This window comes from Aedes aegypti, chromosome 1, assembly GCF_002204515.2.
Source record: "Aedes aegypti strain LVP_AGWG chromosome 1, AaegL5.0 Primary Assembly, whole genome shotgun sequence".
In the NCBI taxonomy this organism is placed as follows: domain Eukaryota; kingdom Metazoa; phylum Arthropoda; class Insecta; order Diptera; family Culicidae; genus Aedes; species Aedes aegypti.
Genome location: NC_035107.1, coordinates 157,511,431 through 157,536,964, shown reverse-complemented (window position 1 = coordinate 157,536,964; position 25,534 = coordinate 157,511,431). Strand labels below are relative to the sequence as shown.

Genomic DNA, 25,534 nt, shown 5'->3' with positions numbered 1-25,534 from the left:
ACGACCTTGACGCTTGCTCCTGGGCAGTGCGTCAAGAAAGCCCGAGCTGTCGTCCGTGTTTTTTTTTCGAGTCGCGCGCCTTTTTTTTTTTTTTTTTTTTTTTTTTTTTTTTTTTTTTTTTTTTTTTTTTTTTTTTTTTTTTTTTTTTTTTTCTGGGTGCTAGCCGAGCAAACGAGTGAAGCTGAAAGTGGATTGTGGCCGCTCAGTCAAGGATAACGGATCAATTGGTGAGCTCGTTTCGTGCTACTATTTCTAATCTATAAAATATGTATGACTGCACATTTAATCGTTACAATGGTGGGATGTAAATATGATGTTTCAACAAACTATGGATGGTTCGTCACTGTGAGTGTCGACACAAACTCTGATTCATGATTTATTTATGTTTAACATTTTTTTTCAGAACACCCCTTATATACCTTTATTTTTGTAATTAAAAAAACTTTGAATGGTTCGACACTACAAGTGTAGACTTGTGAAAGGTCCACTTTATTCAACAAACTTTGGATGGTTCGCCACTGTAAGTGTCGGCATAAGAATAAGAGTGTTCTATGATGTCCCAACCAATTGAGTCTTTTGTTTCTTTTCAAATGAGTAAAATATAATAACACATGCTTTCGTACTGACAGCTGTAGGAATGTTACATTTAGGTATTTGTTCAACAAACTTTGAATGGTTCGTCACCTCAAGTGTCGGCATAATTTTCCTCTACATAGAAATTATATGAACAATTATATTTACGTATAAGCATGTATATATCTCACAAATCATTGTTTATCATGGTCTAATCGCTTATCAAAGTGAATCCTTTGACCCAACGATCCTCCCCATTAACAAACATCCCTCCCAGTAACCTTTGTGGAGATGCAGAGGCAAACACGGTCTCCAAATAGCAAAGGTTACACACTAACATTCCTTCCCTCAATCCCACCTGACTGCAAGGACGTGGCCGGCGCCGTTATTGACCTTGTATAAATAGAGGCACTGAATTATGCACACTGAAGAAGATTATGGCCTATCCCAGCTGAACTTCTAGTTGATTCTTTGTGCATTTTCACTGACTTCGGTCAATCACGGAATAGCAACCATTGATATGTGTAGTCAGTCTAAGCTAAGCTAAGCTAAGCTAAGGAAGAATCATTGAAATCCCCGAAGGAATTCGTGTAAAGTAATTCTTGATTTCCCCGGAGTAATCTTTGAAGTTCCCGGAGGGATTTCTGAAGGACATTCTCCGGCCGATTCCTTGAGGAAATCTCCTAAGGAATTCCTGGAGGAAATTCCCGGAGAAATTCCACGTGCAATTTCCAGAGAAATTCCTAGATAAATTATCCAAAAAAATCCTCGGGAGAATTCCCCTGAGGAATTTGTTTAATGAAATCCCCGAAATTATTTCTGGACAATATCTCCAGAGGATTTCCTGGAGGAAATCCCCGCAGGCATTCTTGGGAGAAATTCTCAAAGGAAGCAAATCCCGGAAGAATTTTTGAAGGAATTCATGGAGGATAGGCCCGGAATAATTTTTAGAGAAAATCCCCGGAGGAGTTCTTGGGGGATATTTCCGGAAGAATCATTGAAATCCCCGAGGGAATTCTTTGAAAATAAAAGAAGTTCTTGATATCCCCGGGGAAATCTATAAAGTTCCCGGAAAAATTTTCGGACCAATTCCTGGAGGAAATTGTCGGAGAAATTTCACGTTCAATTTTCAGATAAATTCCTGGATGAAGTCTCTGAAAAAATCCCCATGAGAATTCCTGGACGAAATCCTCGGAGGATTTTTTTTTATGATTCGAGAGAATGTGTGGACAAAATCCCCAGTGTGATTCCTGGATGAAATCCTCACAGGAATTCTCGAGGGAAATTCTCAAAGGAACAAATCCCTGGAAGAGTTTTTGGAGGTAATCTAAGGAGCAATTTTTGGAGGAATTCCTGGAGGAAAGCCCCGGAATAATTTCTGCGTTAAATACCCGAAGGAACAATTTCTGCAGAACATCCCCCGAGAAGTTTTTTGGGGATATGTCCAGAAGAATCATCGAAATCCCCGAAGGAATTCGTGTAAAAAAGTAGTTCTTGATATCCCCGATGGAATCCTTGAAGTTTCCGGAGGAATTCCAGGAGGAAATTCCCGCAGAAATTCCACGTGCAATTTCCAGATAAATTCCTGGATGAATTCTCTGAAAAAATCCCCAGGAGATTTTTTTTTATGGAATCCGTAGAGAAAAACCCCGAAAGAATATCTGGACAAAATTACCAGAGGAATTCCTGGATGAAATCCTCGCAGAAATTCTCGAGGGAAATTCTTAAGGGAACAAATCCCCGGAAGATTTTTTGGAGGTAATTTACGGAGCAATTTTTGAAGGAATTCGTGGAGGAAAGCCCAGGAACCATTTCTACAGAAAATCCCCGGAGAAATTTTTGAGGGAAAATCTCCGGAAGAATCATTGAAATCCCCGAAGGAATTCGTGTAAAAAAGTAGTTTTTGATATCCACGGAGGAATCCTTGATGATGAAATCCTCACAGGAATTGTCGAGGGAAATTCTCAAAAGGAATAAATCCCAGGAAGATTTTTTGGAAGTAATCTACGGATCAATTTTTGGAGAAATTCCTGGAGGAAATCTCCAGAATAATTTCTGCATAAAATCCCCGAAGGTACAATTTCTGCAGAAAATCCCCGGAGAAGTTTTTGGGGGATATGTCCGAAGAATCATCGAAATCCCCGAAGGAATTCGTGTAAAAAAGTAGTTCTTGATATCCTCGAAGGAATCCTTGAAGTTCCCGGAGAATTTTTTTTGATGGAATCCCAAGAGAAAAACCCCGAAAGAATATCTGGACAAAATCACCAGAGGAATTCCTGGATGAAATCCTCGCAGGAATTCTCGAGGGAAATTCTCAAAGGGAACAAATCCCCGGAAGATTTTTTGGAGGTAATTTACGGAGCAATTTTTGAAGGAATTCCTGGAGGAAAACACAGGAATTATTTCTGCAGAAAATCCCCGGAGAAATTTTTGAGGGAAAATCTCCGGAAGAATCATTGAAATCCCCGAAGGAATTCGTGTAAAAAATTAGTTCTTGATATCCACGGAGGAATCCTTGAAGTTCCCGGAGGAATTCCTGGAGGAAATTCCCGGAGGAATTCCGCGTGCAATTAATTCCTAATTAATTAATTCCTAATTAATTCCGCGATAAATTCCTGGATGAATTCTCTGAAAAAATCCCCAGGAGAATTCCTGGACAAAATCCTCGGAGGAGTTTTTTTTTATGAAATCCCAAGAGGTAATCCCCGAGAGAATATCTGGACAAAATCCCCAGAGGAATTCCTGGATGAAATCCCCGCATGAATTCTCGAGGAAAATTCTCAAAAGGAACAAATCCCCGGAAGATTTTTTGGAGGTAATTTACGGAGCAATTTTTGAAGGAATTCCTGGAGGAAAGCCCAGGAACCATTTCTACAGAAAATCCCCGGAGAAATTTTTGAGGGAAAATCTCCGGAAGAATCATTGAAATCCCCGAAGGAATTCAAGTAAAAAAGTAGTTCTTGATATCCTCGGAAGAATCCTTGAAGTTTCCGGAGGAATTCTTGAAGGAAATTCTCGGACCAATACCTTGAGGAAATCTCCTAAAGAATTCCTGGAGGAATTTCCCGGAGAAATTCCACGTGCAATTTCCAGATAAATTCCTGGATGAATTCTCTGAAAAAATCCATAGGAGATTTTTTTTTTTTTTTTGATGGAATCCCTAGAGAAAAACCCCGAAAGAATATCTGGACAAAATCACCAGAAGAATTCCTGGATGAAATCCTCGCAGGAATTCTCGAGGGAAATTCTCAAGGGAACAAATCCCCGTAAGATTTTTTGGAGGTAATTTACGGAGCAATTTTTGAAGGAATTCCTGGAGGAAAGCCCAGGAATTCCTACAGAAAATCCCCGGAGAAATTTTTGAGGGAAAGTCTCCGGAAGAATCATTGAAATCCCCGAAGGAATTCGTGTAAAAAAGTAGTTCTTGATATCCACGGAGGAATCCTTGATGCTCCCGGAGGAATTCTTGGAGGAAATACTCGGACCAATTCCTTGAGGAAATCTCCTAAGGAATTCCTGGAGGAAATTCCCGGAAAACTTTCGCGTGCAATTTCCAGATAAATTCCTGGATGAAGTCTCTGATAAAATCCCCAGAGGAATTCCTGGATGAAATCCTCACAGGAATTGTCGAGGGAAATTCTCAAAAGGAACAAATCCCAGGAAGATTTTTTGGAAGTAATCTACGGATCAATTTTTGGAGAAATTCCTGGAGGAAATCTCCGGAATAATTTCTGCATAAAATCCCCGAAGGAACAATTTCTGCAGAAAATCCCCGGAGAAGTTTTTGGGGGATATGTCCGAAGAATCATCGAAATCCCCGAAGGAATTCGTGTAAAAAAGTAGTTCTTGATATCCTCGAAGGAATCCTTGAAGTTCCCGGAGGAATTCCTGGAGGAAATTTTCGGACCAATTCCTTGAGGAAATCTCCTAAGGAATTCCTGGAGGAATTTCCCGGAGAAATTCCACGTGCAATTTCCAGATAAATTCCTGGATGAATTCTCTGAAAAAATCCCCAGGAGATTTTTTTTTTTTGATGGAATCCCTAGAGAAAAACCCCGAAAGAATATCTGGACAAAATCACCAGAGGAATTCTTGGATGAAATCCTCGCAGGAATTCTCGAGGAAAATTCTCAAAGGTAACAAATCCCCGGAAGATTTTTTGGAGGTAATTTACCGAGGAATTGTTGAGAAATACCTGGAGGAAAGTCCAGGAACTATTTCTGCAGAAAATCCCCGGATAAGTGTTTGAGGGAAAATCTCCGGAAGAATCATTGAAATCCCCGAAGGAATTCAAGTAAAAAAGTAGTTCTTGATATCCTCGGAAGAATCCTTGAAGTTTCCGGAGGAGTTCTTGAAGGAAATTCTCGGACCAATTCTTTGAGGAAATCTCCTAAAGAATTCCTGGAGGAATTTCCCGGAGAAATTCCACGTGCAATTTCCAGATAAATTCCTGGATGAATTCTCTGAAAAAATCCCTAGGAGATTTTTTTTTTTTTTGATGGAATCCCTAGAGAAAAACCCCGAAAGAATATCTGGACAAAATCACCAGAGGAATTCCTGGATGAAATCCTCGCAGGAATTCTCGAGGGAAATTCTCAAACGGAACAAATCCCGGAAGATTTTTTGGAGGTTATCTACGGATCAATTTTTGGAGGAACTCCTGGAGGAAATCCTCGGAATAATTTCTGCATAAAATCCCCGAAGGAACAATTTCTGCAGAAAATCCCCGGAGAAGTTTTTGGGGGATATGTCCGAAAGAATCATCGAAATCCCCGAAGGAATTCGTGTAAAAAAGTAGTTCTTGATATCCTCGAAGGAATCCTTGAAGTTCCCGGAGGAATTCCTGGAGGAAATTTTCAGACCAATTCCTTGAGGAAATCTCCTAAGGAATTCCTGGAAGAAATTCCCGGAAAAATTCCGCCTGAAATTCTCTGAAAAAATCCCCAGGAGAATTTTTTTTTTATGGAATCCCAAGAGAAAAACCCCGAAAGAATATCTGGACAAAATCACCAGAGGAATTCTTGGATGAAATCCTCTGAGGAATTGTCGAGGGAAATTCTCAAAAGGAACAAATCCCCGGAAGATTTTTTGGAGGTAATTTACAGAGCAATTTTTGAAGGAATTCCTGGAGGAAAACCCAGGATTTATTTCTGCAGAAAATCTCCGGAGAAATTTTTGAGGGAAAATTTCCGGAAGAATCATTGAAATCCCCGAAGGAATTCGTGTAAAAAAGTAGTTCTTGATATCCCCGGAGGAATCCTTGAACTTCCCGGAGAAATTTCTGGAGGAAATTCCCGGAGAAATTCCGCGTGCAATTTCCAGATAAATTCCTGGATGAAGTATCAGAAAAAATCTCCAGGAGAATTCCTGAACGAAATCCTCGGAGGAGCTTTTTTGATGAAATCCCAAGAGGGAATCCCCGAAAGAATATTTGGAATCCACATGAATTTCTGGATGAAATCATCGTAGGAATTCTCGATGGAAATTCTCAAAGGGAACAAATCCCCGGAAGATTTTTTGGAGGTAATTTACGGAGCAATTTTTGAAGGAATTCCTGGAGGAAAACCCAGGAATTATTTCTGCAGAAAATCCCCGGAGAAGTTTTTGAGGGAAAGTCTCCGGAAGAATCATTAAAATCCCCGAAGAAATTCGTGTAAAAAAGTTGTTCTTGATATGCCCGGAGGAATCCTTGAAGTTCCCGGAGGAATTCCTGGAGGAAATTCCCGGAGAAATTCCGCGTGTAATTTCCAGATAAATTCCTGGATGAATTCTCTGAAAAAACCCCCAAGTGAATTCCTGGACGAAATCCCCGGAGGAATTTTTATTTATGGAATCCCAAGAGGAAATCCTCGAGAGATTATCTGGACAAAATCTCCAGAGGATTTCCTGGATGAAATCCTCGCGGGAATTCTCAAGGGAAGTTCTCAAAAGGAACAAATCCCCGGAAGATTTTTTGGAGGTTATTTACCGAGGAAAGCCGAGGAACAATTTCTGCAGAAAATCCCCGGATAAGTGTTTGAGGGAAAATCTCCGGAAGAATCATTGAAATTCCCGAAGGAATTCTTGGAAAAAAGTAGTTCTTGATATCCCCGGGGGAATCCTTGAAGTTACGGAGGAACTCTTGGAGGAAATTCTCGGACCAATTCCTTGAGGAAATTTCCTAAGGAATTCCTGGAGGAAATTCCCGGAGAAATTCCACGTGAAATTTCCATATAAATTCCTGGATGAACCCAGGAGAATTCCTGGACGAAATCCTTGGAGGATTTTTTTAATGAAATTCTCAGAGGAAATCTTCGAAAGATTATCTGGACAATATCCCCAGGGAATTCTTGGACGACATTCTCGCAGGAATTCTTGGGAGAAATTCTTAAAGGGACCAAATCGAAAGTATGGAGGCATTCCTGGAAAAAATCTTGAAATCTCGAAAATAATCTACTTTTATTATATCAGAGTTTTTCGATTAGTTACAAAACAAATCAGATTATCACAAATAATATCTCAAGAGTATAACGTATTGAAAAACAATTCTGAAATTATCTCAAACTTTCCCGCAATTTTCAAATATTACCATTTGACACCATAAGAATTTGATACTACTTCCAATTATTTCATTGGGCACATAACTAATTGCAAAAACTATATGTATTCACATAAAATTTAGAAACATTCAATAAATTTACCGAAATTTTCAAACTCTCTTCAATGGAACAAAACTATCCCAGGAAATCAAGCACAAAAAAGTAATTTAAAAATGTTGCGAAAATGTTACGTTATGAACAAACACTTCGATACAATACAAATATTCTTCCAAGACTCTCACGTAAACAGAAAATATTTCAGAAATAATTCTAAGAATTTCTGAAAATGTTTTAAACATTCCTTTATAACAAATAAATTCTCAAAAAAAAAAAAATTTGGCATTCACAAATAATTTAGAAATAATTTCTTCCAAAGGTCCCTCGCATAAAAATATAACATTGCGGAACACGTTTTTGTCTCAAGCACCAAAGTACCGCTAATTACTAACTCAAATGTTATCTCATATTTTTCAAACATTTATAGATAAAAAAATTATTCTTCCAACACTCCTACGTGTTCAAAAAATATATATTAAAAAAATCAAAGTTTGCAACATTTTTCAAATACATCCATTTGATCTGCTGGGTATCAGAAAATTGTATTCATTATCAATTTCATAATTTACCGATATTTTTCCTAAGTATTGAAAAATAATCTCATAATTCAAACAATTTCCTAATCCTTACCAACAATCTCTAAACTTATCGCATTTTTAAACAATTTTATTTAACACAAATATTGTTCCAAAACTATTTTTTATTGGAAAATTATATCAAACCTGCCCAATGCACACATATATTCTTCCAAACCAATTGCGTATTAATAAATAAATGAGCATAAATATTCTCCTAAAAATTTAATATATTTGCAAATAACTATGAAATTACCTCAGAAATAAGAAGAAGAAGAAGAAGAAGAAGAAAGAATCTCAGAATCTGGAAAGCATATACTATGAAGATTATAACTGCACCGTCTGATTCATTGTCACTCTCATCGACGGTAGTTTTTCAGTAGGAAAAATCATAACATTTCATACAAAATTGAAGAATTTCAAAAAGAGCTTTATTAGTTTGAATATTCTTCCAGATGATCTGCCTATTCACAACAATGTTCTCAACAAATAGAAATATTCGCCTGATCCATCACTATTGTTTCTGATTGTTTTTTTTTTTTGTTATTTAACATTGTTGATATACATTGTTCAAGCACATGTTGCCAAATAATAACCAATATGGTGATCATCGCATTATAACATGATAACTTTTTGATAAGTTTTGATTCGAGCACTTCATAACGTGTACTGCTAAACGCACCGCAACAGGAAACAGATAGCCAAAGGGACAGAGTGATTCCTAACCGCATAGGGTTTCCAAAATACTATTGGTCCAATTCATGCTTACCATAATCAAATGAAAATAAAACAGATTGATACAATGCAAAATATGAATATGGTAATATTTTAAAATTTCTTTGAACATATACAGTGTGTAAGCTGTGCATTTATATCATTGTTCATAACAAGAGCATACCAACAGAAATGCTGCTGAATACTAAGTGATCTTGTGCTGGCTACCCTACGCCCAACTGCGATCATTGGTGCTCTCGTATTTTTCCAGGCTCGGAGAAAATGAGAGAATGTTGTCTCTCAAGTTCGGAGAATATCCTGAAAATTTTGAAAATTTCCCTGGTTTTAAATCGAGACTACTCAAAATTAAAAGCATGTACACCACTTTTTATTATACCAAAATGAACATAAATACAAAACGCAGGCTTACTCGAGCCGGTTTTTCGATAAATTGACTATAAATATTTTAAAAAATCAAACAACGGTGGTTAGTCCCCAAAAATTGTCAGTAATTTGGCTGAAGCCTGAACTATGAAATCTTCACAAAATATTCTAAGAAAGATTTCGAAGAGCTCCTCGGTCGGAAATTACGATATTCTGAGTAGGATTCGAGAAATTCTGTTCCAACCGCTGAAAATTTCAAAATCCTCTCTCGCGCGAGAAGCGTGACCTCAGACCTTAACACCAACTAAAGTTCCGCTATCTAACTGCATACCTGACATAGGCAGTGGTGGTAGTTTACGCGTCGATACACTGGACTTTTTGTAGTAATCATCTATCGATTTAGACTTGGTGCCGAAAACATTTTGTTTGGCGTGACCGTCTGCGCCTCTTCTGGTCTCGTTCATGTTCTGCAGCGTATGACGACTGCGTTTTCTTGTTGATCACTTGCTTCCTATTGTTGGCTTCCTGTAGTACGGGTCCCTGCCTTCTCTTCAAATTAAATTCGTTTTTCTGAAATGGGACTGAGGAGAACAGAGTTTAAATTATTTCAACCAATGCAATTTTTGTCACGTTAAAAAAAGGAAATCAGTCCGCAAAAAGCGTTATGTGTCGCGATACAGCAAATGACCTATACTTAATGAATGAACCTAGATATGTAATAGGCTTACCTAAGTAGGTACCTTCCGCAGAAACGGTGCAGAATCGATTATCGACGTGACGTTCTGTAGTCCTTAAACTACTAGGTACTAGATACTGTAGTATAATGTTTGGCGGGCAGAGGGCAGTGCGATATAACTTGACCCAAGTCCGAGGTTGGAAAACAGCGCACTTCGACGACTTCGACTTAACTGAAGCCCTGAGGCGTGATATTACGAGCGTACTACCCAAGTAACCATGGAGCACTATAACATTGCTTTTATTAAGCAGCTGCATTGCCTTAAGCCTACCATTAAAGTAGTTTAAAAGTGGAAAAGGCCCTGATATAGTCGAACTAATGCAAGAATGTTTATAAAGCAACCAAGCAATTCATAAAGTAATATTAGTGCATTGATACATTTGTAATGTAGCGTTAATGCTCTTTTGCTTGACAGCTCTTGTCGAATAAAAGCAAGGTCGCATCAGTATTGTTGATATGCAGTAGAATACGTGCAATGTTATAATGCTTTGTGTTACTTGGGTAGTTGCTAGTTGCTGTGATATTACGAGCGTGTGATGCTTCCATGCCGAGAAAAGTCCTTCCTAGAGAGGACAGGCCGCTATTGTACTGGTAGTGCGAATCAATTACAAATCTTCTAGTGATCTGCCTTCCGGCTAGAAGAAGATTGCAACGCGCACGCACAGAAGCACAAAGAGAAAACGCAGTGCAGCATTCAAAGAGGCAAAGTTAGCTATCAAAAAAACAATCAAAGAATCGGAAACGGGCATACTTTGATAGTCTATGCCAGAGTGCCAACGGGAGTTCGTGGCGTGACGCCTACAGAGTGGTAATGGGTAGGACCATGTACTCTTCCCACATCACCACACAAGTTCCCCAGCGCCGTTGGCGGCAGATGAGGAGAAGATGTGGCGAGGGTGACGAACGAAAAGCTTGCAGAAGTCATGAAATCATTCGAGTCAAATGAGGCACCGGGACCGGGAATCTTCCCCGATGTATGGAAGCAACAGAAATTGGTACTACCAAAGGCGAGGAAACCATCAGTTGTATATATAAATATGTACCATGACCCCACAGTTATGGATCAAATAGTGTGGAGTCCAACCTATAGAATTCAATAAAACGACATGGAAAACGTAATATTGTAATTTAAAAGCACGAATCGAATCGTTTCAAATTGGAATTTCGGTTAGTAAACTGTTTTGAGTGTAATATTTCCATGGGATTGCATAAAAATTAAAAATTGTGTCGGTTCCTGAAAACCATATTATGGATCAATTTTCATATTATGGATCAAATTGTGACATATTACGGATCAGTGCGCAAAATCAAGAGATTTTCAACTCAATGCATCTGTATTGCATGGTATGGTGAAAGTTAACAATGTGTCATATATAACTGCAAAAAATAGCAGTGTTAGAGCTGGAAACAAGGGTAAAGTGCCCTTTTTTTGTGATACTGCATTGTAGTAACTGAGACATGAACTGTTTCCGCTCCACACCAAGTTTTCCACCCATTTTTGTCTGGTAAAATATGAAATTTACAAGCCTTGATGTTTTATTAGTGTTGTATCAGGGGGTCGAATCACGGGCTTATTTTTCGGGAAACAATCACTCCAAAACACGACGCGATTACTCAACTAACGAAATAACTGTTTTATTAAAGAACTGGGCAAATATATTTAATACTTTTCTCGGTACACTTTATTCGCACGCTGTTGGTGGCTATCTGATCTCTTACTGAAAGTCTAATAGAAACCGAATGAAAGAAAAAAGGATCTGACGTGCATGTCGATGCAACGCACAAAAAGGTAACAATAGCTTATACAAATGCGTTTTATGCAGATTCATCTATGCGATATTTTCTATACGTGGAGATGGATTCTAATTCATAATATTTTAAATTCAAATTGAAAGTAATCTAATTACAAAATTATAAGCTAATGTGGACCGTATCATAGGCCGGCCACCTGAAATGTCTCATTTCACTACAAATCAATCTATCTTTCTAGTGAACTCTTCAAAATACTTAATCGTTTTACTCACAGCTGCTTCGAAGAGTCTTCTACGACGATACCTGGACTGGAGTGGTCAGTTGCTGCATCTGTGTAGATCATCTCTTCCTCGTCCGTTATGGGCAGCGGACACAGCTTCGTCACCGCTCGTTTCATAGTCGCTCCGGTTGGAGTGCGAATTGTTACCACGCGCGTGACACCATCTTGTCCGGGATGCAGTTCCACTACACGAACGAGAGGCCAGCGTACGGGCGGTAGGCAGCTGTCTTGAAGAATCATCACTTGACCAACTTTTAGGACGACACAATGTGGATTACTAGTTGATAAGCGTTGAAGCTCCTTCAGGTACTCTGTCCGCCAGTGGTACCAGAACAGCTGCTGCTTCTGCTGGATAACATCGTACCGGTTTCTAAGCCGGTTCACTGGAACGTCCTTCATATCCGGATAAGGTAGGGCTTGCAAGGATGAGCCGATCAAAAAATGACTTGGCGTAATGGCTTGAAAGTCGTTTGGATCTTCTGAAAGCGGGGCTAATGGCCTCGAATTCATTGCACCTTCAATTATCACTAGGATCGTTACTAGGTCCTCGTACAGCAACGGTGAGCTACCCAACTGACGAAGTAGATGCTTTTTTGCGACCTTCACCCCGGCTTCCCAAAGGCCGCCGAAGTTAGGGGCACGAGGTGGGATCATGTGCCACTGTATTCCATCAGTAGCGAGAGCGGACGAGATACGATTTATTTCGTCGGTATTTGAGAGCATTCGATAGAGGGCATGTAACTCATTTTTTGCTCCGACAAAATTAGTGGCATTGTCTGAGTATACATTTTCGGGCTTTCCTCGTCTAGCTATGAAACGCTGGAGAGCTGAGAGGAATGAAGCTGTCGATAGATCACCGACCAGCTCAATGTGTACAGCTTTAGTGCTGAAACACACAAAGAGGGCAATATAGGCTTTGGTGGGGGCGGACTTGCGGTAGGCGGGTTTTACAAATACTGGGCCACAATAGTCGATTCCTGTGGATGCGAAGGGGCGACTTGGCGTAACTCGGGCAAGAGGAAGCTGACCAACGGGCTGTTGCAAGGGGCGAGGGTTTGCACGCGTACAGCGATAGCATGTTCGGATTACGCTACGCACTGCTCTCCTTCCATTAGTGGGCCAATATTCGTTGCGCACTACGCCAAGCGTAAGTGATATTCCCCCGTGGATCAATTTACAGTGGTATGACATCAACATCAATCTGGTAAATTTGTGAAAACCAGGTAGAAGAATTTGATGTTTTGTTGTGTACGATTCTGTCGATAGTTTTAGCCGGCCACCGACTCGGATTATGCCCACAGAGTCCAGAAATGGGTTGAGCAATTTTAGGCTTGAATTATTGGCAACAGGTTTTCCTTTTCTTAGCAGGGTGAGTTCTGGTTTAAAACATTCGGTCTGCACAATTTTAACCAAACGATCTCTGGCAGTTTCAATCTCAATAGGAGTCAGTGCAATCGTTGGTTGTTTTGGTCCCTTCCTTGTATAGTGGCAGAATCGCAAACAATACGCAGTGGTTCGTAATAAGCGATCAAATGATGACGAACGGCAAAATAAAGGGTTGATTGGTAGTGGAGTGCGAGACAACAAAGTGGTAGTTTTCCGTTCGCTCTCTACATCAGCAAGTGTTGTTTGCGAATGGTTTAGCTTCGGCCAGTTTTCCTCCCCCTCTCCCAACCAATCTGGGCCATGGATCCATTCTCTGCTGCTTAGGAATTGCGGGACGGGCATCCCACGGGAAACAAGATCGGCAGGGTTGCTCACTCCAGGTACATGAAACCATCTAGAACTGTTCGTCAGGGTGTGAATGTCTGCTACTCGGTTTGAAACGAAAGTTTTCCAAGTCTGTGGTGGTGAGCGGAGCCAGTGTAGCACTACCGTTGAGTCGGTCCAATAGAAGACGGGAGTGGTTTCCATTTTCAGTGCAGCTACAACCCTTGATGATAATTGAGCACCCAGTTGAGCTGCACACAGTTCCAGTCTGGGAATGCTGCGCTTCTTCAAAGGTGCTACTCGTGATTTTGATGCGAGTAATACCACCTTCACTTCGCCGTTGGGTTTCAGAGTCCGAGCATAGACACAGGTTCCGTAGGCAGATTCGGAGGCATCCGCGAAGCAATGAAACTGCACCTCCCCCACATCAAAGGCCAATCTACTGATTCGGAAGTCGGACAGCAGGGTCAAATCCTCCACATAACTCTCCCAAATGGTTCGTATCTCCACAGGCACTTCTTCATTCCAGTCGATCGAAATTGTCCACAGGAGTTGCATCAGAATTTTGGCACGAACTATAACAGGTGCGATCAGACCCAAGGGATCATATAGTTGGGCAATGACGGACAAAATTTTACTTTTGGTGATTGGTGCATCTACCGAAAAAGGGCCAACGTTGAAGCGAAATTGGTCGGATGCTGGCTCCCAAGAAATTCCCAAGGCTTTTATCGCTTCGTCCGGGTCGAAAGTTTGGCTGGATGGATTGGCTAAATTTTCAGATGGAACACCTTCCAAAACTTCGGAGAAATTTGAGCACCATTTCCTAAGGGGGAACCCTCCACGTCTCAGCAATTCATCCATCTCCTTGCGTAGTTGGATTGCTTGTGAAATAGTCGCTACGCTTCGAATAAAATCATCCATATAGAAGTCTTGCTTGAGTGCTGATGCTGCGAGAGGAAACGAATCACCTTCGTCTTCGGCCAGTTGAAGTAGTGTTCGTGTTGCGAGAAACGACGATGGGGCTAATCCGTAGGTCACTCTGGTCATTTCATATTTAGTAATTGGATCGCTCTTGTTGAAGCGCCACAACACACGCTGCAGGGGACGATCGTCGGGATGGATTTCAACCTGGCGGTACATTTTCTCGATGTCCGCCAATAGTACAACCTTATGCCTTCGGAGACGAATAACGATGTCCAACAGTTCATCCTGGATGACAGGGCCGACAAGTAGTGCTTCATTTAAGGAAAATCCAGAGCTAGTTTTAGCGGAGGCGTCAAACACGCTCCGTACCTTGGTAGTCGAACTGGATTCCTTCTGAACCGCATGATGAGGAATGTAGCAAACCGTGTGCGGTTCAGGTTCAGTTGGGAGTATTTTTCGCATGTGTCCCAGTTCAATAAATTCAGCGATAAATGCATGATATCTCTCTTTCAGGATGGGATTACTATCCAACCTCCGTTCTAAACCTTCTAATCGCCGCTTGGAGTTGACCAAAGATTCACCTACCATATCTTGGAAATTGTCCTTTTTGGGATATCTTACAATGTACCGGCCGTCGGGATTTCTCGAAACCGTTTTCTTATAGTACTCCTCACAATATTGCTCGGTTGGTGAAGGGAGGGCTCTATCCAGTTCTTCCAACTTCCAAAATTTCTCTATGTTCTGATTAAGTGAATCAAGAGTGGACATACAGCATACTAAGGTGTGGGGCATTGCCTCATAGGAAGCCTTTCCCGAAACGAACCATCCAAATTTGCTTTCTACAAGCGTTGGTGCCTTAGGGCCTAATGGAAACCGGCCACCTTGTAGGATTGCATAAAAGTGTTCCGCACCGATGATGAGATCCACTTTTCTAGGCACATTGAACTCTGGATCGGCGAGATCAGTTTGGTTGGGGATATTCCAGTTCGTTATTGGGATCGTAACAGCGGGGAGATCGGAAGTCAATTTCTTGAGTACCAAGCAATTGAGCGGAATAGAGAAATCTCCGAATCTCGACCGAGCTTCGGTATTAACCGAACAAACTGCTCGAATTTGGGACTCACCAACACCAAGAATAGGTTGCTCAATCCTATGCCGAACCAATCGAAGCTGCTGGCAAAGTCGGTCACTCATGAGACTACATTGTGATCCACTGTCTAATAAGGCTCGTGCTAGATGTTCGTTTCCATAACCGTCCAGAACCTTGACGACGATGGTAGAGAGGAACACGTTGACGCTGCGGGGTTCTACCACCGAATTGGAGGATATTACGTTTGCTCCACCAGATGAATTCGAAACTACATCACCGTTCGCAGCACTTTGTTTTGGAGGAGAGAAAACCGGCCGATTGACCTGATTGGAGCTTGAATTTCCCGTATTCGTTCCTGGAGAATCGAACCCTGGATGCAATAGGGTGTGATGCCGCTTCTGACAATGCCGGCAAGAAAAATTGGAGGAACAATTCCGTGCGAAATGATTGCTTCTGAAGCAGTTGCTACAGATACGTTTGGTATTCACCAAGTTCAAGCGGTCCTTCAACTGCATCTTTTCAAACACCGGGCATTTGACCAAAGGATGACAATCGCTGCACGCAAGGCAGCTGGGCTGTGTATGTTCCACTGCAGAGAATGAGTTGATTTTCGGCGACGAGGTGGATTGCTGTTTCGATTGCCTGACAGGGGGATAGTGCTTTCCTTGGGACGTGTAGGGTTGCTCAGCCGAAATGTGTAAGGATTCCAAGGTACGAATCTTCCGCGTCAGGAAATGTATTAGGTTTTCGTAAGTTGGATCTTCATTACCAGAAACAAATTCTTCCCATTCTTTCAGAGTATGATCGTCGATCCGCGCGCACAAAAGCTGAACAAGAAGACTACACCACTGTGCCGTCGGCTCACCAAGTTGATTCAAAATCTTCACATGCCGCTGGAAATCTTCTACCACGTTCCGAAGTGCGACTGGGGATTTTCCGGATACCTTCGTATGGACCATCAACGACTGCAAGTGCTTTTTCTTCAGTAGATAGGAATTGGAGTAGCGATCAAGAAGAGCCTCCCAAGCGAGAGCATAATTATTCGCCGTAATTGTGAGGGATTCGATCAACTTTAATGCATCACCACGTAAAGCCGATCGCAAATATTGGAACTTTTGGACGCAAGGAATTTCTGGCGATGAGTGGATTAACGAAGAGAACGAATCGCGGAATGTCAACCAATCGTTCAAATCGCCATCGAATCGTGGGAGTTCAATGGTTGGGAGCTTCACACCGGTTACATGAGCAATGGCGGGTGCCACTTGCTGGTTGAGAGGTTGCGCTGGGTTGGGAGGGGGGATATCCTTCGACATGAGACCGCCTTTTACCCGGAAAAATTGTTCTTCCACCTTAGCCCTTACCTTCGCGTTTGCCGCCACAAATGCTGGAGAATCATCAAATGCCTCGTATTCGCCTTGAATTGATTCGAATGCCTCCATCAATTTATCGAGCCTGCTCAGACGAATCGTTATCTCATGTTTGTCTCGCTCTGCATCGAAGTTTACCAGGAAGTCCTCTATTCGTTGAATGGAATCCATGGTGTTTTTCCGCTTCAGCTCCTTCGACTTCATTTTCTTCTCCGCCATGATGCCGAGGAAGTGATGATGACGTCACCGGAGGCTGTGAATGGACAGGAGACACAGGAAGCACCTTTTGGATGACGGTAAGTATTTGGACTGACACTCACCTGTGCCCGTCCAATGACAGGCCTTGTATTTAATGGTAAGACTGGAACTAGTTGTAACCACCGATAAAGATGGCAATTGGGATGGGTTGGAATGCAAAGATGGGATGCACTGAATCCAATCGGCACTGAAAACCTTCCGAGTGCGTGGATGAAGGGTCTCGTCGAACACGATAGGGATGATGAACAGATAGGCGGTAGCGGTTAGGTATACCAGGGTATGCACCGGCAGCAACAGCAACTGCGTGCCCAACACCAACAGCAGCAACACGTGTAAATCCTAAATTGGTCAAAAGAAGACCCAGGAAGTACCTCTCAAAGCACAATAGATGAATGGACAGATACTCACATGGAGCCTGTCTTCAACAGGCCTTGTACTTTTTGAGCAGGTACTGCTATCTGGAGCAATCCTTCCGAAGGGTGAAAGTGGGGTTAGCTTGGGTCCGAACGTCGTGGTGATTCCAGGGAAAATCCAACACCCGTGATCCTGGTCACGGCACCAAAAATGTTGTATCAGGGGGTCGAATCACGGGCTTATTTTTCGGGAAACAATCACTCCAAAACACGACGCGATTACTCAACTAACGAAATAACTGTTTTATTAAAGAACTGGGCAAATATATTTAATACTTTTCTCGGTACACTTTATTCGCACGCTGTTGGTGGCTATCTGATCTCTTACTGAAAGTCTAATAGAAACCGAATGAAAGAAAAAAGGATCTGACGTGCATGTCGATGCAACGCACAAAAAGGTAACAATAGCTTATACAAATGCGTTTTATGCAGATTCATCTATGCGATATTTTCTATACGTGGAGATGGATTCTAATTCATAATATTTTAAATTCAAATTGAAAGTAATCTAATTACAAAATTATAAGCTAATGTGGACCGTATCAATTAGTTTTATCCTTAGTGCTGTTGTCTAAAAATGTCGAATCCAATGCATAAAATAGCAGAAATCTTCATTCTTTGGAAGTGATCCATAACCGTGGAAAACAATCATTTCCTGGTCCATATTATGGATCACTAGTTAGAAGTGCTAATATTCGGTATTTTGAATAAAAATTCAAGTAAAATGTTTTCCAAAGATGAATTCATACTAAATCGAAGCAAACGAGCATAAAACATGCTATAACATTTGAATTTTACCACCTGTGGGAGCTTATGAATGCTGACGGCACTTCTTACAGAAAACGACCATATAATGATAGCTGTGTGGTACCAACTAAACAGTTGTCAAAAACACCGTTATTTAGCGGTTGAATGTTGTGCTTAACATTACAAATGGTAGAAGACAAATAGTATAACATGGGAAAAATAAGTTTTACGTCAACGTTTATGTTTTGAGCGAGTTATCCGATGTTGAATGCCAAAATGATCCGTCACTGTGGGTGATCCGTAACTGTGTGGGCATGGTAAATAGTATTCCTATATTTCCTATCCTAAGATATCAATTAAGGGGGGGTCTGTAGCCTTGAGGTTACGCTTTCGCTTCATAAGCGGAAGGTCATGGGTTCGATTCCCAGCCCCTCCACAAAAAAACCCGTCCAGCCACCAGAAGATGCCTCACGGAGGACCGTGCTTTGGGGAGCACATCCATCCTCCGTCAGTATCAGATGGTGACTGAGACAAACTGACCCTCTTCGCAGGTAGCTAGCCTCACTAACAGCAGAGCTCTCTCCTACCTGCTCGGTGTGAGAGTAAGAGAGTGGGAGAGAGTGAAAGTAGATGATAATATAGATAAGTTGAAAATAGATCTGTATCGGTAAAGAAGCTACAGATCAACTGATTCCGGCCACGAGCACAGAGCGCCTTAAAAAAAAAAGATATCAATTACCCTTAATATGAAATCAATGAATTAAAAAAAAAAAACAATTTGTAAATAAAAATAATTTAAATATTTGAATTCAAATCCCCTTCCTATAAAACCCTACATCATCATTCTTTCTTTATGCACTGCATCATGGCGCCCTGTACCAACTGTGCGGAAGCAAATCCCTCCCGGGAAATGTTCCACCCATGGGTTTTGCTGCATCATCCTAAGCGATATAAAAAGGATATGCATGCCAAGGAAAGGGGCTCTTTTGGTAACCAAATTCCTACAGTTCGATTCGTTTGTGACCTAAAATCTTAAATTGTATTCATCCAGGAACTAAACTCCGAACAGTGTCAATCTCTCGCAGTACCGAGATAAGTGGAGGTGAATACCTAGTGTAGAATCAGCGGTGAACAGTTATCCAGATCCGGCTTAAGGTAGCCTAGACAATCGACGCAAGGACGCAAGCAACGAAGTGCCATTGTTGCCTAAAAATAGAAGATCACCAGCACTTATACACTGAGGGTGTCTGTTAGTCCCACTTCGGTTGGTTCCTTGTGTAAGAGCAGCTGATCTGGCGATACTGGAGTAGCATCAACGGGCGGCCAATCAAGCTCAAGCTCAAATTTCACTAAGCTTTATGTCGACTGCAAGGGCTGCCAATTTTAGGTGTTAACTATTAAATTCAAACAAAATCATTTTTTGACTTGATTTACACAAGCATTTTTTTCATTACTTATCAACGTCACTCTATACACTACACCTGTGACTTCCGCCGAAAGAAGTTCTGAACAAGGATGGAAATCTAGTGATCATGACAAAATCCACGATGCATCGCTGTTGTTCTTTATCGTGCGATCATAGCAACAACGATTAACCTTTTGTCGTTAAGATATCACAACAAACTACGCTCCGCGATTAATGCATTGTTCTGCATGTGGGCTAGCGATTAAGTGTTCGCGAGCTATAGTTTTATCATTCTGGGGATTGTTCAATTTTTAACTGTTGATTTCCCTTCGGATATAATGTTTGTGTTTCTAAAATAATTCGGTCATGGTTTTAACGAAAAATAATAGCGCGAGTTCGCCATGATTCAAGTTGATCGCTACTTGTAACAACATCCGATAAACTCTTTGTCCCGCGACAAACATTGCATCGGATGCTCCATATGTCGGTACAATGCGCGCGTTGTGAGGCGTTCAAATCATGCTGCTGCAAGAGCGACGGCCCTCTTAGATCGTTCAAATACCGTGTTGTTTGTCGCTAGAGAAGATTTTTTTCCATCCTTGGTTCTGAATAATCGCGAGCGTGGCTTGTCTATTCGAACACGGTAGGCGTAGAATTATAACAGGACCATCCGCATATAGGCAACAAGCGGAATACACTGTTCAGTTAGTGGCACCGAGAACATCTGGAAAACCAGCAACTAAGCATAAAGTGCGGACGCGATAATCCGATGGCTTTCTATTCGATTGAAGACACACGGCACGAATGTTGCACAGTTCTTATCAGTAAACGGTACGAAAAACCATCATCTCGATCAATTGACGGAACCTTGACGGACGGATGAACCAACAAATAGGAGTGGTCGGGGCAATATGGGCCGCCTAAGGAAAACGTCATGGAATGCATAGAAAAACAGCAAAAAATATGATTTAAATGCAAGTGACTTGTACTATAAAATGTTATCTTCCATGTGACGTCGATAATTAATGTTAACATCAACTTGCAAATTATTTCAGGAACTTTTTGGAAAACCATGTTTTTCTACGTGGTCACCAATCATATGGGGCATTATGAGCCACCCTACGGGGCAGTATGAGCCACCTCATTCAATCGAATGATTTTTATTTAAAACTGTATAGAGAAGAGTTAGTGGTGAAGAGTACAGTATTGGAAAGGAAATTGTATTAGCTTTGCTTGAAATTATTGGTTTTAGCGGCTTATTTTTTAAAGATACATAATACATAGTAAACAGACCATGTTATACTAGTACTAAATTGCGATAGGGTGCCGGTACCAATGGTTGTAATGTACCAGTAGATTGGACTATGGAATAAAACAAATATTTTTCGATAAAAACGACATGTGCTATTTTTGGTGGATAGATCGTCTCTAGTTTAGTCGATTTGCCAAATTTCAGCTTTTTATTATATCAAAAAGTCATATAAATAATTAGGTTTATGCAAAAAATTTGCTCCCTTGCACCAGTAGTAGCCATCGTGTTCCAGTAGTGGATCAACGGATGGGAGCAGTTTTTAAAATGGATGTATAAAAATGAAGAAAAGCCCTAGAGATGATCTTTATGCTTCATTCGAAAGATGTTAATTGCTGTTTCGAGGGAAGAATGTTAAACCTATGTAAAAATTTACCATTTTGTTTGAAATTCCTTGTATCATTCCCGAACGTCTACTACTGGAGCACTAGCGCAACTACTGGAACACGTGTACCAATAGTGGCCCAAGCGATTTTATGTTAAAATATTAGTTTTATCACTCTTTTTTTATTTTTCCCATATAGTAGAGGTTGAAAGGTTTCTGTTGACGCAAAAAGATCTCTGTTTTGACTTTTCGTTAATTTGTTATGATTTTTTATACCTTAGGTAGTCCACTAATGGCACCGGCACCCTACTTGGTTCAACGTATTTTCTAGTAAAATGTTCCTCTTGTAATGGTGCATAAAGATGACTATGCAGTAAAAAATAATCTGCACACTTAATTTCAAATGCCGAATCTCGGCTAATTTTAAACGAGATTTGCCCATACTCGCAATACAGTCCCATTAGGAAAATCATCATGTCGAGAAAAACGCGTCTAAACATAATTGTAAAATTTTTCGTTTCGCCACTGTTGGTAGTAGTCAATCCTGGTAGAATTACTCAACACATTATGATCGAAGTATGCACAAATCTTTAACTACTGAAATAAAGTTGAAGCGGTAGTTTTTTATGTCCAAATCCAAAATACTAGCAAATGGGACTCGATATCCAAGTATTTCGCTCGTCTAACACAAATATACCCGCATATCAGTCCCATTACTTAAGACTCGCTTACTTTGTTATCGTGCTCCTTGACACATTTATTTTCATGTTTAAGGCTGGTTTGCTACTGACAAGAAAAGGAATCGCCTATCTTGATGCGTGGAAAATTTCTTCCAAGGAATGGTCAAGAAAATCACATTTTTCTGATCGCAGTACGCAGTTGAGAAGAAATGTCACTTCAAAGGGGGCTCTCTGTAGGAAATTTCTTGACCCATTCAGTCAAGGAATTTCTTTACTTTTCTTGAGCGAAACAGCGTACTTAGCTTTACGATGGATTCCGAACCCAATTACTTTTGCAGTTGTTAGTATTCGCATATTTAAAGTGTAGTAATGTCCCTCAATGCTCAAAAAAAATAGTGATGACAGTGATAGTGATGTACAATTTCTTGGCTAAGATTTGACTGTTGCACCGGCCAAAATTAAAAGTTCAATGCAACCACCTGCAGCATAACATTTGGATGTCGGTGTAGGATTTGAAACAGACCAAAGTAAAACTTAAAGCAAGGTTTGGCCTACAAGCTGATGGCGGTTCCATTGATTTGAACAATCCTGCTGTGTGTCTAAAACATTCTAATTTCTCGAAATTGCATGGCGCAAACACTCAGTTTTACCATGAAAACCTTGTCAATGATATCAGTGGCGATGTGTGCAGATCTGTGTGGCCCAAAAAGCCTTCACATTCCCTCTATCAATGGAAGATGAGACTACCGAAGATTAATCTGAAGGACAATAGTAGAACAACGTAAGCATTGGTTCATGGAAGCGATTATATTCAATACTCTAAGAAGGCTTCATAAGGTTCTAAAACAATTCGCTACAGAAGGCATTCTGGGAAAACTTTCATGTAAAATATCAAGTTTTTCTCAAATAAAAATTATGAAAACCACTGTAAATTGTACGATTTCTTCTTCTTACGAATTGAATATCATTGTAGAAAATTAAAAAATCATAATAGAAATGAGTTTGCTTCAATTTCGAATTCAACTGATGGGACTGTTATGCGAGTACTTTCAATATGGGACGCACATGAATTGGTATTTTTTCGTACTTTGTCCATACAAATATACAATTTTGAGAAAGATTTTGAAAACTACACTATAAATGAAGGCTATTCATGAAGCTAACTCAAAAGTGATAAAAATTCAAATAGGACTGTTATGCGAGTATGGGCAGAGTAGTCGGCAAAAAAATTTCCTGGGAAAATTTCCAGTTAAACGTGCTTCGTAACTAAGCAACCGGACAATTTGTTAGCTGAGTCTCGGTTAAAATTGGGAAACCGAGATTCGCACAGCCGAGCTCGTGAAAATAATCTAAGTGTGTGATATATGTAGGCAATGCATTTTTATGTTCAAAACATCGTTTGTTTTGCTTAAATCTAGGTGGCTCATTTTGCCCCGCCCCTTCGTCTTAAAAATAATATATTGTTTTTCAATAATTTTGTTTGCGAATAAATCTAATTTCGCTCACGAACTGTTCATTATGATCATAAGTTTCAACGGATTGGTAAAATTTACCAGAATTAAAAATATAATATTGTCTTATAAGTTTAATTAAAAACTGCCAAAATTATAAGCTTTTCATGACGAAGGACAAATTTGTACATTTTTGTAAATATCTTGAATGTTCAAACGAATATTCTTACGGTTTTTATTGTAGTGGCTATTTGAGGCATCCTTTAGCAGATCATAATGACACTGGACTTTAAAACACTGTTTTTGAGGTCAAAACCGGGGTGGCTCATATTGCCCCGTATGTTCATTAGACTGATGCAAATTTTGAAGTTTTTGCTCCCCTATGCTTAAACGGTGTCAATTATGATGAAAATCATTCTCCCAAAATTTGAAGTGATTTGGAAGAAATTTGGGTGTGCACACGCCATTGGAAGTTTATATGGAAATTACTATGGAAAAGCCAAACCTTTTGTGTTCAGTCCTCTATCTGCTCGTCATAATAATATATGAAAAAGCAAACACACTCTTCCCATGTAAAATCATCCCAGCTACAACTTTGCCGAAGACCACATTTTGTTGGGACGTAAGGATAATTTGTTATTCTTGATTCTAAAGTCTAAACCATGCTGAGATGATCATTCAATTACTTTCAGAGCAACACTGCTGTTTTGCTGTAGAACATAGTAGCCTGGATTTCTTTTTATCTATTCTTCCCGCCAGGAGCACCACTGTTGCCTGCCGAACAGTTGGTGAAGCATACTACATGCAAACCAACCTTATGATGATGAATAACAATTTATCCTGAGGTCCAATCAAAAAGTGGTCTTCGGCAAAGTTGTAGCTGGAAGAATTTCACATGGGACGAGAGTGTTCACTTTTCCATAAAATATTATGATGAAGAGATAGAGGGCTGAACACAAAAGGTTGGCGTTTTCCATAGTAATCTCCATATAAACTTCAAATGGCGTGTGCACAGTCAATTTTTTTCCAAAACATTTCAAATTTTGGGAGGATGCTTTTTACCATAATTTAAAACGTTTAAGCATAGGGGAGCAAAAATTTCGAAATTTGCATCACTCTAATGTTCATATTGCCCCCATTGCCCCTACTCCTACAGTTCGACAGCACCTCAAGTCGTGGACGGCGATAACCCCTTCACCTTTGCATTTTAGAACTGATTTCAATCGTCGCATCGAGGCCCAGCCGAAGGGCCTTCCAAAGCAGAAGGCTTTTGTTGGAGTAGCGGAACGTCAAGATTCGAGCGCGAGAAAACCACGATTGCCGACCGAATTTTACGCGAAGCTCATGAGAGGACGCCCATTGTGCGTGTTAATCCTTACATGAGTCACAAGTCACATCAAGGTTCTACGGGAGACGGTGACCTCGATTGAGCGCCAGATCGAAGCTTTTGCAGGGGAAAAGGAAGTTGGCCGGAGTTTTCGTACATAAATTGATACTTGATCTTAAATTAAAAACTGGCATCTTTTTTTTTTTTTTTTTTTTTTTTTTTTTTTTTTTTTTTTTTTTTTTTAAAATCTTTATTTGAGTGTATTTTAACGCACGAGGGCTAGTTCTACACTAACAAAACTGGCATCTGGTAAAGCTTACTATCTACAAGACGCTGTTTAGACCGGTACTTCTCTATGAGCACGAAACATGGACCCTACGTTCAAAGGATCAACGCGCCATTGGCGTTTTCAAACGGAATGTGTTGTAGACCACTTACGGCGGATTTCAGACAGAAGACGGAACGAGCAGTGAGCAAGATGGGTTGATCAAGTTGAGGACCCTTCGCAGAATGCGTGGCTGGCTACGGGCAGCCATGGACCGAGACGAATGAAGACGTCTGCTACGTACCACAGAGGCCACCCAGGCCTTAACCTGGCTGATGAGTGTGTGTGATCTGGCAGCGTATCATTCAGGAGTTTTACAATACAACATGTGTATAAAAATATAAATATTTTCAAACGTATAAAACACAACAGGCTGTGTAAAGCTCGTCACGTTGCACGTATACCGGAAGAATGACTAACACAGATGATATCCTACAGAGAAACCGAACAAAGCCATGCATACGATGACTTTTTGCGGTTGAGGAGCACCTAAGGACGCTTGTTACTTGACATTGTGATATCATTTTCATTCAGTCAAATCAACCATATATTCG

The 25,534-nt window shown here is 40.6% G+C and overlaps 1 protein-coding gene across 6 annotated transcripts in view; it reads right to left on the bottom strand.

Moving 5' to 3' along the window:
- The window catches only part of LOC5568535 (suppressor of cytokine signaling 7), a 48,855-nt gene extending 28,463 nt beyond the window's left edge, over positions 1–20,392 (bottom strand). Inside the window, exons 1-3 of one of the 6 annotated variants that reach the window (XM_021852054.1) lie at positions 19,613–20,392; positions 9,610–9,621; positions 9,213–9,462 (exon numbers count right to left, since the gene is read on the bottom strand). In XM_021852054.1, the coding sequence (XP_021707746.1) occupies positions 9,213–9,345 (133 nt within the window). In that variant the 5' untranslated portion in view covers positions 9,346–9,462; positions 9,610–9,621; positions 19,613–20,392. Of the gene's footprint in view, positions 1–9,212; positions 9,463–9,609; positions 9,657–19,612 lie in introns of those variants that run through there. The other 5 variants (XM_021852057.1, XM_021852060.1, XM_021852064.1 and 2 more) reach the window with 5 other exon arrangements.
- Positions 20,393–25,534: the final 5,142 nt, after the last annotated feature.